The 15,127-nt window shown below is 33.7% G+C and overlaps 1 protein-coding gene across 2 annotated transcripts in view; it reads left to right on the top strand.

Annotated features, from left to right (window-relative positions):
• The window catches only part of CD99 (CD99 molecule (Xg blood group)), a 55,541-nt gene extending 42,142 nt beyond the window's left edge, over nucleotides 1-13,399 (top strand). The window contains exons 9-10 of one of the 2 annotated variants that reach the window (XM_027842411.1): nucleotides 7,092-7,148; nucleotides 10,949-13,399. In XM_027842411.1, coding sequence (XP_027698212.1) covers nucleotides 7,092-7,148; nucleotides 10,949-10,974 — 83 coding nt within the window. In that variant the 3' untranslated portion in view covers nucleotides 10,975-13,399. Of the gene's footprint in view, nucleotides 1-1,839; nucleotides 4,608-7,091; nucleotides 7,149-10,948 lie in introns of those variants that run through there. The other variant, XM_027842412.1, reaches the window with a different exon arrangement.
• Nucleotides 13,400-15,127: the final 1,728 nt, after the last annotated feature.

The raw sequence follows: 15,127 nt of genomic DNA, 5'->3' as shown, positions 1-15,127 counted from the left end.
CCCATCTAGTAAGTGTAGTGGATAGAACACAAGGACTTGCAGTCCGGAAGACCTGAATTCAAATTCTGCCTCAGATCCTTAATCAACTGTGTGAATCTGGGCAAGTCAGGCTCTCAACTTCAATTTCCTCAAATGTAAAATCAAGATAATAATATCTTGAAACTTCTAGGATTTTTGTGAAGATCAAATGAAAACATACATATATATATATACACATACATACATACATATATACGCACATACACACATACATACATATATACATATGTATATACACACATATGCATATATACACATATGTACATGTATACACATACATATATGTGTTTTACAAACCATAAAATGCAATATAAATGCTAGCTGTTATGATAATGTTAGAAATTACTCTTTTTAAGTGAAAATTAAAAGAATTTAATTGAAAGTATTATCTGGATTGTCCTCAGGAAATCTAGCTCGGTTTTAATACCTGTAATACAAAATATATTTATTATTCATCTTACCTTAGGAACCTAATTTTATCTTAAACATAAAGGAAAAATAACTGGTAATAACAATAGCAATAGCTAATATTCACATAGTGCTTTAAAGTTGCAAAGCCCTTTGCATGTACTTGGTGTCTCATTTGTATTAGAATTTATCAGTATTAGTCTTTTTCCTGTCCCTGATAATGAGAGCTGTTAATTTTAAGATGCCTAGAACTGGTAGCTAATTGAATATTTGGGTTTTTGTTTTATAATGGAGGAAAAGAGATTTGTGTATAGTTTGTGGAGATAGAATGGTTACACTTACTATCTGCGTGGCCTTTGGTAAGTATCATAACTTCATTGTGCCTCAGTTTCTTCATCTGAAAAATGAAGGCATTTGGATTACATGGGCTCTGTGGTGCCATCCACCTCTGCATCTACAATCCTACAGTTTCAAAAGAATTGTTCTATATAGCCTACCTTAATCTCTCCCACCAGTGTGGTCACATAAATCGAGGAAGTGAATTATTAAGGTTTAAATTAAGATAACTCACAGAATATGTAACTGTTTTAATTTATTAAATTTGTAATAAAGAAGTATAGCTCAGAAAAAGTCCAAATGGGAGGTAGTGTAATTTCTAACACAAGATGAAAATTTGCACATATAAAAGTGCAAAACTTTCCTCTGATTGTTTTTAAAAATTATTCTTTATGCTAATGTCTTAAAATGAATTTGGAACATCAGTGACTTGTGCATTTTAATAGGGTTAGAGAATATATGTTTTGAATGTTTTAGCTATTGACATTTTTTATACTGCCTTTTTGGTCTTTATTTGTTGTCTCTGTAATGATATCTGTGTAGCTGAAATCATCAATGTTTGCTTTTAGTAACTGATTGAGATTTCTCCTTTACTTTGTGGCTGATTTTATACTGACAAGTCTTGACCTTTGCAAAGTGTTCTGGTTATTGTCACTTGTTGCTTTCCCACTGTCTGGAATGACTTACTTTTGCTATTCACTGGTGGCCTTACCGTCATCCATTTGGTTTTCATAGAAGGTTCCTCACTCTAATTTCAGAGGTCTATTGCTAGCTGTAAAGCTGCTGGCGTTTTTTTTTTTTTTTTTTTTTGCTGTGGCATGTGTATGTTGGTTTTTACTAAAAAGTTTCTGATTCTTGCTATATATTTTCTAGCTATCTTTATGCCATCTAGGCTATAATCTGTATATACATACATTTTTCTCCTTTTTTTAAACCCCCAAATTATAACTTTTTATGCTAGGGGCTCTATTTCTGTTGAATTGTGAAAAAGTGAACATCTTAGCAACCATATCAGAAGTTTTGAATTTTTTTTCTTTTTTTAACCTTCCCTTTCAGATGAGCTGAAGATCTAGGAATGAGGAAAGAACATCTGTCAAGTTATGGCTACAAGATCAACCAGAAATAATTATTTTTCCAATAAAACTCAGAGGCCTCTTCCTTCTCCCTTATTTAGCCATGAAAATAAAGCCTCTTATCCTACAAAACCAGAATAAGCATTGAAAGGACATTGCCTTCATCCCCTAGTAGATTTCTTACATAATAATGAAGAAAGTCAGAATTCTCCTAAGAAATCTATATATTTTTTCTTCTGTCCAACTGATAGGTTATGGCAAGTCCAAAAGATCAAGAAGAACCTGAGAGATTGGTCTTACCTCTGACTTTTGTGAAGTGAGGAAAAAAGTCTACTTTTCATTATCTTTTAGTGATTATTTTTTTTAAGCCAGTATACTCTGTACTTTTATGGGGCCAAGAGCCTGACTCCTAGAAAACATGGTGAAGTCGTCTTCATCTCCACCAAACCCACTACTGCCAATAAATTTGGCTACAGCACTAGGAGACTGAGCTATTCCCTCCTTCTAGTGTCAGACATTTAAAAAAATGATCCAAACGATTGAACCTTTCATCCAGTTGTGAAGGATTTCCTTCTCAGTTCTTTCTACTTCAGTTGTTCTCACTGTGATTTTTAAAATGTTTTCTTGGAAATGGCTTGTTCTTCTTGAAGTGAATTGTATAAGTCTGTGAACTTAGCAGTTCTTTGAAGGTTTGATTGTTTAGTAACAAATTTCTTGACATATAATGAAGATGTTTTACAAAGGGTTTAATTCTTATTATACTTGATATCTTAGACCTTTCTTTCCAGATCTTCACTTGATGTCTTTATTTAGTGACATCTGAGTACATTCTCTTAGCAGCTTTCTTGAATGATCACTGTTCTTGGTTTTTTCCTCCATTCCTTAAATTCTTCCAAATTAGCAAACACAATGATACAGTAGAATGAATTACTTTTCCAAGAATCATGAAGGTCATCTGTCTTATTTTTATACTCTTCAAAGTCAAGTGTAATTATCTTTCCTGGTGAGATGAAGGTGCCCTTGAAATTGAACACTATTTGATAGTGATGTAGACTGAGATATATCTCGTTATGATGAAGGCTGAGGTAAAATAGGGAGGGTGTTCTTTTTATGCAGATTTTAACCCTTTGGCAGTATTAGTTTCTGAGCAACAATTACCTGAGTAGAGTTCTGCTTAGCCTTTTTCATTTTTGCACTATAGAAACATTTTAGTTATATGCCTGGTAGACTTCTCATTTCTAATAAAATCAAATCATTAGCAGGAGTTTGAATTTCTTTCTGAATATCCTAAGTTAGTGATTCTCAAAATGTGATGTGCTGGTCAACATTTATCCTTACTGGGTAAATCAAAGGCAAGTCCAAAATACAAGCTATGCAAAAAAAATTCAACTGATTATTATACTTCATATTCAATCCCATGTTTTAAAAAAGCTCAAAAAATCAGCACTTAGATTGTGACTTACAGTATTTTTATTGTTTGGTTATTGCAGTGGAAAGCTAGAGCAAGTAGGGATGGATGGTGCCTCAGATCATTTGTTGTGCCAGCACAGGTCATGAATCAGATAGTATAGTGTGATTACATCACATATTAGTTTTGTTGGCCATTTTTGAGCTTTATACGGTTCTTAGCAGCTTAGAATTATGTCTGATAACAGATCAAAAGGAATTGTTATGTAAAATGCTTTGTAAACTTTAAGGCACTATGTAAATGTTAAGTGCTAATTTTAAAAATTCTCCTATAGTTGAAGAATTAGTCCTCAATCTTTTCTAACATATTCTCTAATTTCAAACCTCTTCTAGTAACGTTATTCTCTCTGTGCCTTGTTTACTTCAAAATTAGCAGTATTAAAATACTACATGATCTCATTTTTCCTAAAGTTATAATTCATGAATGTTAATGTTTTTAACTAAATTCTGTTGGATATATATATATATATATATATAATATGTATACATATATATTTGCTAAGGATAGATAATAGAAATCACAAGTGTACAATTTCTGTTCACCTGATGATTTGTTGATGAAAATCGAGATTAATAACTTTCCCTTAAATATGAATGGATTCTCTATTATGTAGCTTTGTAATAAGTCAGTCCTGGGTGCAAGCCACATGATTATGTTTGAATAAAGGTTCATTTTTTCACATATAAGCTATGTTGCCAACATTTGCACAGGTTTAGAAATCAACTTCCTGTTTATATATGCCCTGTAGTTTTATGCCTTTTAAAAAACTGCTAACCACCATGGCCAACAAAAGAAATGACTTCCTGCACTTTGTTTTTGCAAATCTATTTAAGCTGTGCATCTTTGAATGTAATTTTTCTATTGGAACTTTGTAACAGCTTTGAAATCATTCAGTGTCTGTGAGCACATAGAATTGAACTTTATGGTTCACCCCTTTGAACCTTAGTTTGGCCCTCTTTAAAATGAAGGGGTTGGATTAGATGACCCCTAAAATCTGTCTTCCAGCTCTAATCCATGATCCTATGAATTATCTTTGTATTTTAGTTAAGAAGTGCATTGATGCTCCATGAATGTTTAATCTTGTGAGAGGGTTTACTAAGGTATTTTAACCACTAAATGTTTAATTATACTAGCTTATAATCAATTGAAATTTTCTTTTAAATAATGTTGTTACTGCCTGGGGGAATTTGATAAACTTTTTTCATATATAGCTAGTAAAAAGTTTGACTTGTATTTTCATTTAACAAATTAGCAATGAAATAAAGATTTTACGTTGTCTTCCATATTTTGAGTACTGTTGAACTGTACTATAAATTGGATATTAGGTTATTCTGGATACATGTAGTTTAGGGCTTTCCAATGTGTATTTTTCCACAAACCACTTTCATCCTTCCCCTCCCCAACAAAAATGTGTTGTGAAACCCTAGGGTAACTTAAATTACTATTCATAATATTCTTTATAATGTGCTGCTTAAGGCTCCACTAAAGAATCTTTCACATGAACTCCTTGGACCACTGGCAAATTCCCAACTAGTTCCTAATTACTAAGTGGAAACCAAAAAATAGTGTATACCTTTTGATGCCATCACCCTAATTTTTGATACACACACACACACACACACACACACACGTATTTCAACACATTCACACTGTCTCATCTTGTGTCATGTTTGTACATTTCTTTTCTCTGTAAAACATATGCCCATGAGTCTGGACATCTCTCTCTAGGTTTTTGGGTACCACTGACACTCAACATGTAATCCTCATGAGTTTCCCTAGGAATTTCAGAGGTGTGTGTGTGTGTGTGTGTGTGTGTGTGTGTGTACAGACACACAAACACAGACACACATATAATTTGTATCACTTTGGACCTTAGTTTAGCCCTTTGTGAAATGAAGGGGTTGGATTACATGACCCCTAAAGTCTGTCTTCCAGCTCTAAGTCTGCGATCTTCCATGAATTATCTCTGTAATTTGGTTGACTTGCGTTAATGCACTGTGAATGTTTAATCTTGTGACAGAGGGATTACTAAGTTTTTTATTTTAACCATTAAATGTTTAGTTCTACTGGCTTATAGTCAATTGGAAGTTTTCTGTGAAAGAATGTTATTCACTTAATATATGTATGTATGTGTGTATATGTACTTATCTACATATATATTTCCCCATGGTTTCAAACTTTTTGAAAATTGTACATTTAACTGTAAAACAAGTAGGTTTGGGGACCTTTTCTCTATGCATCTTAACTATCTCATGATTCTTATTTAACAAAACTCATGGGTAGAAGGGATATATCCCTCTGTTTTCCCAACATAGCGGGTCTTTTTGAAGGCAGGAATGGGTTTGAATAGTAAGGAAAGGAAAATGAGAACTAATTTCCTAGGCCCTATTCTCATAGATACCAGGAATGTTACCTCCTGAATTTTCACCCAATTGTCATCTGGTAAAGCCTGGAATATAGGTGGTGAACACAACCTGGATATGTGATTGGGTAGATATTTTTGGTACATAGGTGAATAAAAATACATCAAGAGAGGTTCATTTATGCAAATAATAGAAGCTTTTTGAAAAAAAAAAAGGAATTCTATACATGTAAAGTACTGTAAGTACAGGGACCTGGACTAGTCCTGTGATTTCATGGATATAAAGAACTCCCAAGTGAGAACACTGTCTCCACAAATGCAGGTTGGTACTTTATCTGAAATTGTGGTCTTAAAAAGCAGCCTGGGGATTTTGAGAGGGTAAGTGACCTGTCCAGGGTCACACAACCAGTACATATCTTCTTCCTAGTGTCAAATTCTGGTCTGACCAGCAGTTTCTAACTGCCCCCCAAGAAAACCAACACATAGTCAAGCAGTTTCCCACCACCCCTGTTCTGGGAATACCTGGCAAAGCTAACCCCAGGACATTTCTGCAACCTTCTTTCTGTAGCTCTCCCCTCCTGCAGCTCAACTGTTCTGTGTATACAGACTATATGCCCTCCTGCTTTTTCCCAGAACTCTGCCTTATAAGAACTCCCTTCCTCCCCTTCCTCCCAGGGCATCCTTATCTGAATAAGGCATTGTGTTTTCCCCAAATTTCAATTCCTCAACCCTGATTAAATGCTAAACTTTATTTATTGATTACCTAGTTGGTCTGAGTTTTTCTAGGTTGAAATTAGCTCCAAAGCCCAACTCTATCCACTATGTCATGCTGCCATGAAAATGTATCTTCATTAATTCGGATAACTGCTTAAGAATTTGCTGTAATTCAATCAGGGACTAGACTGAAGTTTTTATTTGAACCATTAAAAAAATCTGTAGGTCAAATTACAGGCGTATAACTGGTTTAACTTACAGAGAATACTGTATTTTGTGTATAGAAGATGCTTATTTTCTGTGTATTTCACATTATTCCTATTTAAAAGTGTGAGTCCAGAAACTTTCAAATGCCAAATAGTCTTGCTTCTCTTATTAGTCTCCCTTATGTATACTTGGAAACAATGACTGCATTTATATACATATATGTATTTATATATATATAAATTTAATCTCTTTATTAATCAAACTTGTTCTCCCTGCCAAGGAGTTTCAATTGTTGAAATGCATTCACAGCAGTTTTATCTGTGGGAAAGGAAATTAAGCTTCATTTAATCAAAAATGACTTTTAAAATAAATTCACCGATAACAAAAACAAACCTTTCTATTAGCACTAAAACAGATTATTCAGGTTGAGAAATATAGTTTTGAGACCAGTTTGATTGACTGCCTCATGCGTTCGTTCTTTCAGAAGATCCAGAGAATGTTAATATGGAGAGTCATCATGGAGCCAACACAGAGCCACCTGGTAAGAGAAAAGACAAATTTGGAGAATTTGTTGAGTATTCTATAACGTTTTATTTTTTTTAAAGCTAACCATATGGAACATTATCTATATTTTGAGTCTCCTGATAAGAAAACAGTTTCTTTGCATATCTTTCTACTCTCTCTTTCTCTCTCTCTCTGTTTCTCTCTCTCTCTATGTTTCTCTCTCTCTCTCTTTTACCATTCGTATGCTTTTGTGTTATTTAAAGTAATCCTAATATATCTCATGCCATTACTAGATTGTAAACTCCTTGAAGTTAGGGGCTATCATTTTTCATCTTTGACCTTTGAAACTAGCGCATTACTTTGAGGGGAAGAATCATGGGATTTTAGAGAAGTAAAGGAATCTTAGAAGCCTTATAGTACCATCATTTCTTTTTACAGATGAGAAACATAAGGCTGAGCAAAGTAATTCACTCAAGGTCACACAAGTGGCAACAGAACTGAGATTTGAAGCAGTTCCTTTGATGCCCAAGTGATTGCTTTTTCTTGAAACTGCCAGTTCATGTCAATGACATTTATTCAATTCAGGTCCTATGTGTAATTTAATTAAAAAATAATCCTGGAAAAGATTATTTACCAAATGGACTGCTCCTCTAAATGAATCCTATTTGCCATTTTCTTATGAAGATTATCCATTAATCAAACAATAAACAATTGATAATCATTACTAAGTGCCTCCTGTATGACGGGCTAGGTGTTGGGGATACAAGTGCAAAGAATGAAACAATCTCTGATTGAAAGGAGTTGATATTTTTTAATTTAATTTAATTTAATTTTTAATTTATGAAATAAAATGAGTATTTCCATAACATAGTAGAATAAAAAAAGATGATTGCACATGAAACTGCAAATCTATAATGTACAACTTGCTATTCCTTTTAAATATGTAATAATGTTATCATGTAAATTTCTTTCTTTCCTTTTTCCCTCCTACTCTAGAGATGGCTACAATTAGACACAAATATGTGTGTGTGTGTGTATAAAATCATTCTTTGTATACTTCTATTTATCAGTTCTTTCTCTAGATGCTGATAATGTCTTCCTTTCCTAGGTCCTTTGTTGTTAATTTGGGTATTTAAAATAGTTAAAATGACTTAGTCACTCAAAGTTGTTCTTAAAACAACGTTGTTGTTATAGTATATAGTTTTCTTGGTTCTACTCATCTCTTTCTTTATTTTTTCATGCAAGTCTTTTTCCATGTTTTTCTGAGATCATCGAGCTCATCATTTCTTATAACACAGTAGTATTCCATTACAATTGTAGACCACAACTTGTTCAGCCATTCTCCAAATGGTGGGCATCCCCACAGTTTCCAACTCTTTGCCACCACAAAGAGAGCTGCAATAAATATTTCAGAACATATAGGTTCTATTCTTTTTTCCCTAATCATCTTGGAAATAGACCTACTAGTGGTATTGCTGGGTCAACAGGTATAGGCATTTTAATAACTCTTTGGGTGTAATTCCAGATTTCTCTTCAAAATAGTTAGATCAGCTCACAGATCCACCAACAGTGAATTAAAGTCCCAATTTTTCCACATCCCCTCCAACATTTGTTGCTTTCCCCTTCAAACATTTTAACCAATGATAGCTGTGAAATAGTATTTCAATGTTGTTTTAATTTTCATTTCTCTAATCAATAATGACCAATTCTTTCAAAGAGACTTCTTAGCACCTACGTAAGGTTCTGGGATGAGTGAAGTACAGGAGCCCCTGAGACATAAGTTGATTCAGATAGAAGGATTGATCACTTGGGCATTGGATGACTTAGATTTTTTGTAACATTTAGTGCAGAGCTCTAAATATGCTGATAATATATACTAGTTGCCATAGTAATAGTAGTAGCTATAGTAGCAGTTGTAGTAGACATAGAAGGAGGAGGAGTAGAAGCAGGAGTTGTAGTAGTAATAATGATTTAGCATTTATATAGCACCTACTATGTGCCAGGTATTATGCTAATTACCTTACACATCTCATTTCATTTGATCCTCACCACAATCCTGAAAAGTCGGTGCTATTATTAACTCCATTTTACAGTTAAGGAGACTGGAGAAAACAGAGGTTAAATGACTTGTCCAAGGTCACACAGCTAGTAAGTGTCTCTGGCAGGACTTGAACTTAGATGCTCCTGATTCCAGGCCCAAGGCTCTATCTACTTCTCTACTTAGCTACCATTTGATTTCATGTTTAAGTAAGAGACAAATGTAGATTACTTTAGAAGAATGCTGTAGTTTCAGTGGATTTTTGACAAAATGAAACACTAAGCTGTCACCATCTACCTTAAACTTCTTAGTATAATTGTGCATGAAAATTTATTTTCATGTTTAATTTTTTTCTTTCGTTAAAAATATGGAGAGACCACTTAAGTATTCATGCTACTTTTCTCTGACAAAAGCATTCTATAATAAAAAAAATAACTGTGCCCTTAGCATATATATTTTCAAGCTTAAATACTGAATTGACCCACTTGAAAAAAAATAGGTTTAATACACAAAGTTTTAAGCAAATGTCATCAAAATGTGTTCTTCCCTCAAGACTCAGCTCAAATTATACAAGATGTCTTTCCTGGACTTCCCCAGTATGAGTGCCTTCCCTTTGAGATCACCTCTAATTTACCCAGTATACTGCCTTATGAGTCACTTTTTGATTTTACTTCTGCTACTTTTTATAACAATATTTTATGATTTTTAAAGTTCTGAATATTTTTCTCCTCAAGTAGGTCTTGTTATGTATTTTGTTGATAATCTGCAGTAGAGTGCCAGGCCTGGAACCAGAAGACTCATCCTTCTGACTTCAAGTTCCATCTCAGACACTTCCTAGTTGTATGACCTTGGGCAAGTCACTGAACCCTGTTTGCCTCAGTTTCCTTATCTGTAAAATGAGCTGGAGAAGGAAATGGCAAACCACTCCAATATCTTTGCCAAGAAAACTACAAATGGGATCACAAAGAGTTGGACACAACTGAAAAATGACTAAGCAACAAAAGAGTTCCTATATATGGTTTTTGGTGCATAGAGAGTTTTCTTGTCCACATGTTTTCATTTTTACTTTGAGCTGTAGGGAAATAATAGTATACCTTAGCTCCTTTGTCAGGTACTCATTTGTGGCAACATGGTATAAAAGAATGGATTCAGGACTGGACTAGGAGTAAAAATACCTAGGTTCAAATCCTAACTCTTTAACCTTGGACATGTTACTTAGAATCCCCAAGTTCCATCTATATATTTTTTTAAAATAGTGGGATGTAGAGACCAGACTCAATGATTTCCAAAGTGCTGACCAGCTGTAATATTCTATTCTATTGTAAGGGTAATTTACAGTATTATTTTAATTTTTATTTGCAACCTTGATTTAGAATGAATATAGTATAATAGCAATAGCTCAAGTTAAGATGTAATTCAATTACATGTCTAAAAATCAAGCTTTTAAGAACTGAAAAAAATACATAACTAAGCAAATTTTTTTCAAGAAAAATGACACAAAATTAGAGACTATTCAATTTTTTACTTTTATCTCCAGTGCCTAAGATTCATGCTTCTTGATTGGTTCACCACTCTCCTGTTCCATTCTTCACTAAATCTGTGACTTCATCTTGTATTGACATTAACCAAATGTCTTTTTGATCTGTTGATTTTCACTTTCTATTTTTGCCTATTTAGCTCACCTATCAAAGCTTTTTATTTTTTTTAGAAAAACATTTTAAAATGAATATAGTGAAGATGTTGTGTGTATTGTGTTTTGGGAGACATCAATAAAAATATTTGTCTTTTCTTTTTTCTAGTGCAACGAACGCTTCTACAGAAATAGTATTATGAGTGAGGAAATAAAGATGAACAGGACTGGATTAGACTGCTTGCCTGCCTGAAACAACACATCTTAGAAGGCAGGGGTTACAAAACTGCATGAAAATTAATTCCACTGCATTGTTTGTGAATTTAAAAACATTGAAAAACACATTTTGAAAGGTGATTTGTCCTGTACAACATGTGATTAATTAGTTATCATTTAAAATGTCTCCATTTTAAGAGTAAGGAAAAATTCATCAAGGTGAAATTGAATCCTTTATCCAATATGGTGGTCTTTATTATATGTAAATATATTAGGTTTTTAATGGTTCTCACCTCTCTATAAAGAAATAAGGAAATCAGAAAATGGTTGTCTTCTATTCATTACCATACATTCATGACTGTTTTTAAATTATATAGAAATTCAACATCAGTAAATAAGGAACTCAGTGATCAATTTGAGAGATACATCTCCAAGACACTCAGAATTAATTTTCTGAAATCTTTTGTTATCAGAGTAATACCTAAATAGGAAAACATGCCATTTTTAAATTACCTATAGTTTCATAACTTTGAAGATGGATTTAGAACAGTTACAGAAGTTACTATGCTGAATTTCACCTTTTTGAGGCTTTCAGAGAAATAAGAAACTTAGTGAGCTCATCACCTCCTGTGAATTCAATTATCTGTGTGTTGATGATTTTCAGATGTATAAATCCAGTCCTAGTCCACAATCCCACATCACCAATTACCTTTTGGACATCTTGAACTGAATGTCCTACAAACATTTCAAACTAAATATGTCCAAAACAGAACTCATTATCTTTCCTTTCCAAATCTACCCTTTCCAAATTTCTCTTATTGCTGTTGAGTGTACTAACATCCTCCCAGTCACCCAGGCTTACAGTTTCTCTGCCATTCTATATTTCTTTCTCTCATTTTTCACATATAACCAAACCACTGCCATTTTTCCCCATTTCCCATTTGTATTCTCCTAACTCTCATAGCCACCATTCTAATTCAGGCTTTCATCATCTCTCACCCAGACTATTGGAATAGCCTTCTAACTGCTCTCTCTATCTTATGTCTCTCTGTTTTAATCCATGGTCTGCTCAGCTGCCAGTGATTTTCTTAACAAGCAGGTCTGAACATGTCACACCCACTCCACCACCGCCCCCCACCTGGCACACACACCCTCAATAAAACCTAGTGGCTCCCTATTACCTTAAGGATCAAATATAAAATCTTGTCTTGCATTTAAATCTCTTGATAAACTTCCTTCCTGTCTTTCTGGTATTTATACTTTACTCCCCTCCAGTCATTCTCTGATCTACCTATGTTGTACAACATTATTGTTTCTTACACAACACTCCATCTCCAATGTCTTTGCCTTTGAACTGTCTGCCCCCTCTTCCCATGCCTGGAATAGCCACCTTCTTCAACTTTAGGGTTTTTTTTTTTTTTTTGGCTTCCTTCAGGACTAAACTCAAATACCACCCTCTGCAGGAAGGCTTTCCTGGTTCTCTTCCCCACCCTCCCTCCTTCCTCCCACATATCTTCTACATACCAAGATATTTAGATCTTGTCTCCTCTGTTAAAATATCCTCCTTGAATGTAGATACTATTTTTTACCTTTCTTTGTATTATTAGTGTTCAAGGTTATTTCCCTCCTTCTCTCTCTTCCTTTCATCTCCCTTTCTTTTCCTTTATTCCCTAAATGTAATTGGGCCAGATCATAAGAACACAATGATACCTAGGTGTATAATTCTTGTAAAGTGTGTCCTAGATACAACTGTTAAAAAGTTTGATAATTCATGCAGTTTTACAAAATGAGTCAATCATTCAATGTGAACGTTGGGTATTGGATGAAGTTGTTTATGTATATGCTTTATGTCATACAGTAACCCCATTTAAAACTTTCTAACAGTATGGGACAAATAGAACTTTTTAGTTTTTACCCCCCTTGCTAAGCATAAATCCGTGAACATTAAAATGCAATAATGTAGAATTTTTCATTCAGAACAAAGCTTTAAATGTATTTTTAGGATGTTTGAAAAGTTTCAGAGGATTTTAATGGTCTATTTTTTTTAATTGCCAAGGTCAATAAACTTTTCTACATTTGGAAAAAAAATTAGGATTTTTCAGTGTATTATTGCTATTCTTCACTGTATTCCTGGTAGGGTCCACATAATGGGAAGCTCTTACAATGCCATTCAGATGAAGTATGATCCCAGTGTGGGTTACACTTAATGTAACCACTGGTGGTTAATGTTATTTATGCTCTCTCGTGTCAGATATCACCAATAAAATTCACACTTCTCCTCCTTATGTGAATATAAGTATATTACAACCAGACCGATAGGTAATAATATTGTTGTTTGTTGTTCTGTCATGTCGGTCATATTTGACTCTTCATGACTCCATTTGGGGTTTTCTTGGCAAAGATACTGGAGCGGTTTGCCATTTCCTTCTCCAGTTCATCTTACAGATAAGGAAACTGAGGCAAACAGGGTTCAATGACTTGCCCAGGGTCACACAGCTAGTCAGTATCTGAGATGGAATTTGAAGTCAGGAGGGTGAGTCTTCCTGATTCCAACCCCAGTGTTCTATCTACTGTACCACCTAGAAGCCAGTTTAGTAAAAAGAGCATTGGATGTAGCGTCAGAAGGCCTAAGTGTGTTTCTTGGCTTTCCTCCTTACTAGTTACATAATGTTGGAAAAATCAGTCAAGCTTTCTATTATGAGAGGATGTTGAGATAGATGATGGATGAATTTGCTTTTGGTTTTAAATCTTAGGAATTATTTTCATTTAAAATCATCTCTTGTTAGGATGAGGTCAGTGTATAAGTATATATTGATCCTGGTTCTACAGCCCTCCCATTCCTTATTCCAGCTAAATTCATACACTTTTGCTATTACTAGGTCACCTGCTGTATCTGGCTTTTTTACAAGGATGCTCACATCCAGGTGCTTGTCAATGACCAAGACCTGACTAGTATCATCCACACACTTCCACTAGGCCTGGTTTTGGGTAATTGCTACTGAATGGGTAGGTGAAAGAAGTTCATTTCCAAGGTATTCATGATGAAAATTATTCTAGGGTGTGTTTTTTGCATTTGAATTATCCCTTCCACATTCTATACAACTTCATAATTTTGAATGTGGGAAATAGGGAAAATAAATGAGACCATTTATTATTTAGTTACTTGTTTACTATTTACTATTCAGGTACTTGTTGCCATCAACCTCATTGAAATTCAGTTTCCTAACATTAAGTAACATCCTCTGCATCAGTTTTCCTTAGCTTTTAGCTAATGAAAATGTTACCTATCTATGGATGAGTGATATCAAACAAACCAAATTTCTGCAAGGCTTTGACTTACATTGTATCTTTTCTCAGTTGTGAATCTGTCATATTTCTGACCAGATCATATGCATTGTCTTGTTTTGTAATAAAAATATTCATAAAATCCTATTTGGTGAATTTGTGGGTGTCATTGGTTTGTTTCATAATAATTACACAGCATTTGTATGATACTTATAAATATCCTTTTCATTTAAGCAAAAGTAGAGAGAACTGACTCATAGAATCACTGCTAACAAATTAGAGCTTTGGGAATGAGTAAATGTCTCAAGTTATGGAACTTATACAAACATCAATAGTCTGCATTTACCTTTGGAAAATACTTCACATTAAATTGTTCTTTTGACAGAAGCCCCTAGAGAAAACTGCACAGTTCATTTCATAAGGTTATTGTCTTTTTCAGAATTAAGTTTTTGAAGTGCCAATATAGTGATTGGTAGAGTTATTAATTTATTTCAATAGTTATAAAAATATTTCCTATTTTACTTTGAAAGTTCTGTGTACATAAATTGATTTGTAAACCTGTTTTTTAATGCTGCAGCATTTGTTAAGCTTTTAACTAAAAACATGTAGGTAACTTTCACAATTTAGAATAAATAAAATAAATATAATAAAGAATATAAGAATAAAATAAAATATAAAAAAATAAATAAATAAAATAAAACTAGAATAGTTTTATACCAGTATGCAAATTAACAGGGACAAAGTAAAATAAATTTGCTGACTGATAAACCTAAAAATGTTTTACATTAAAAAAAAATCTTCCAATATGTAATATGTATTCCCTTTTCTGCAATCATTTGCCTCACAT

Source organism: Vombatus ursinus, unplaced genomic scaffold (genome assembly GCF_900497805.2).
Source record: "Vombatus ursinus unplaced genomic scaffold, bare-nosed wombat genome assembly UNPS02014872.1, whole genome shotgun sequence".
Classification (NCBI taxonomy): Eukaryota; Metazoa; Chordata; class Mammalia; order Diprotodontia; family Vombatidae; genus Vombatus; species Vombatus ursinus.
This window is presented reverse-complemented; position numbering and strand designations above follow the sequence as displayed.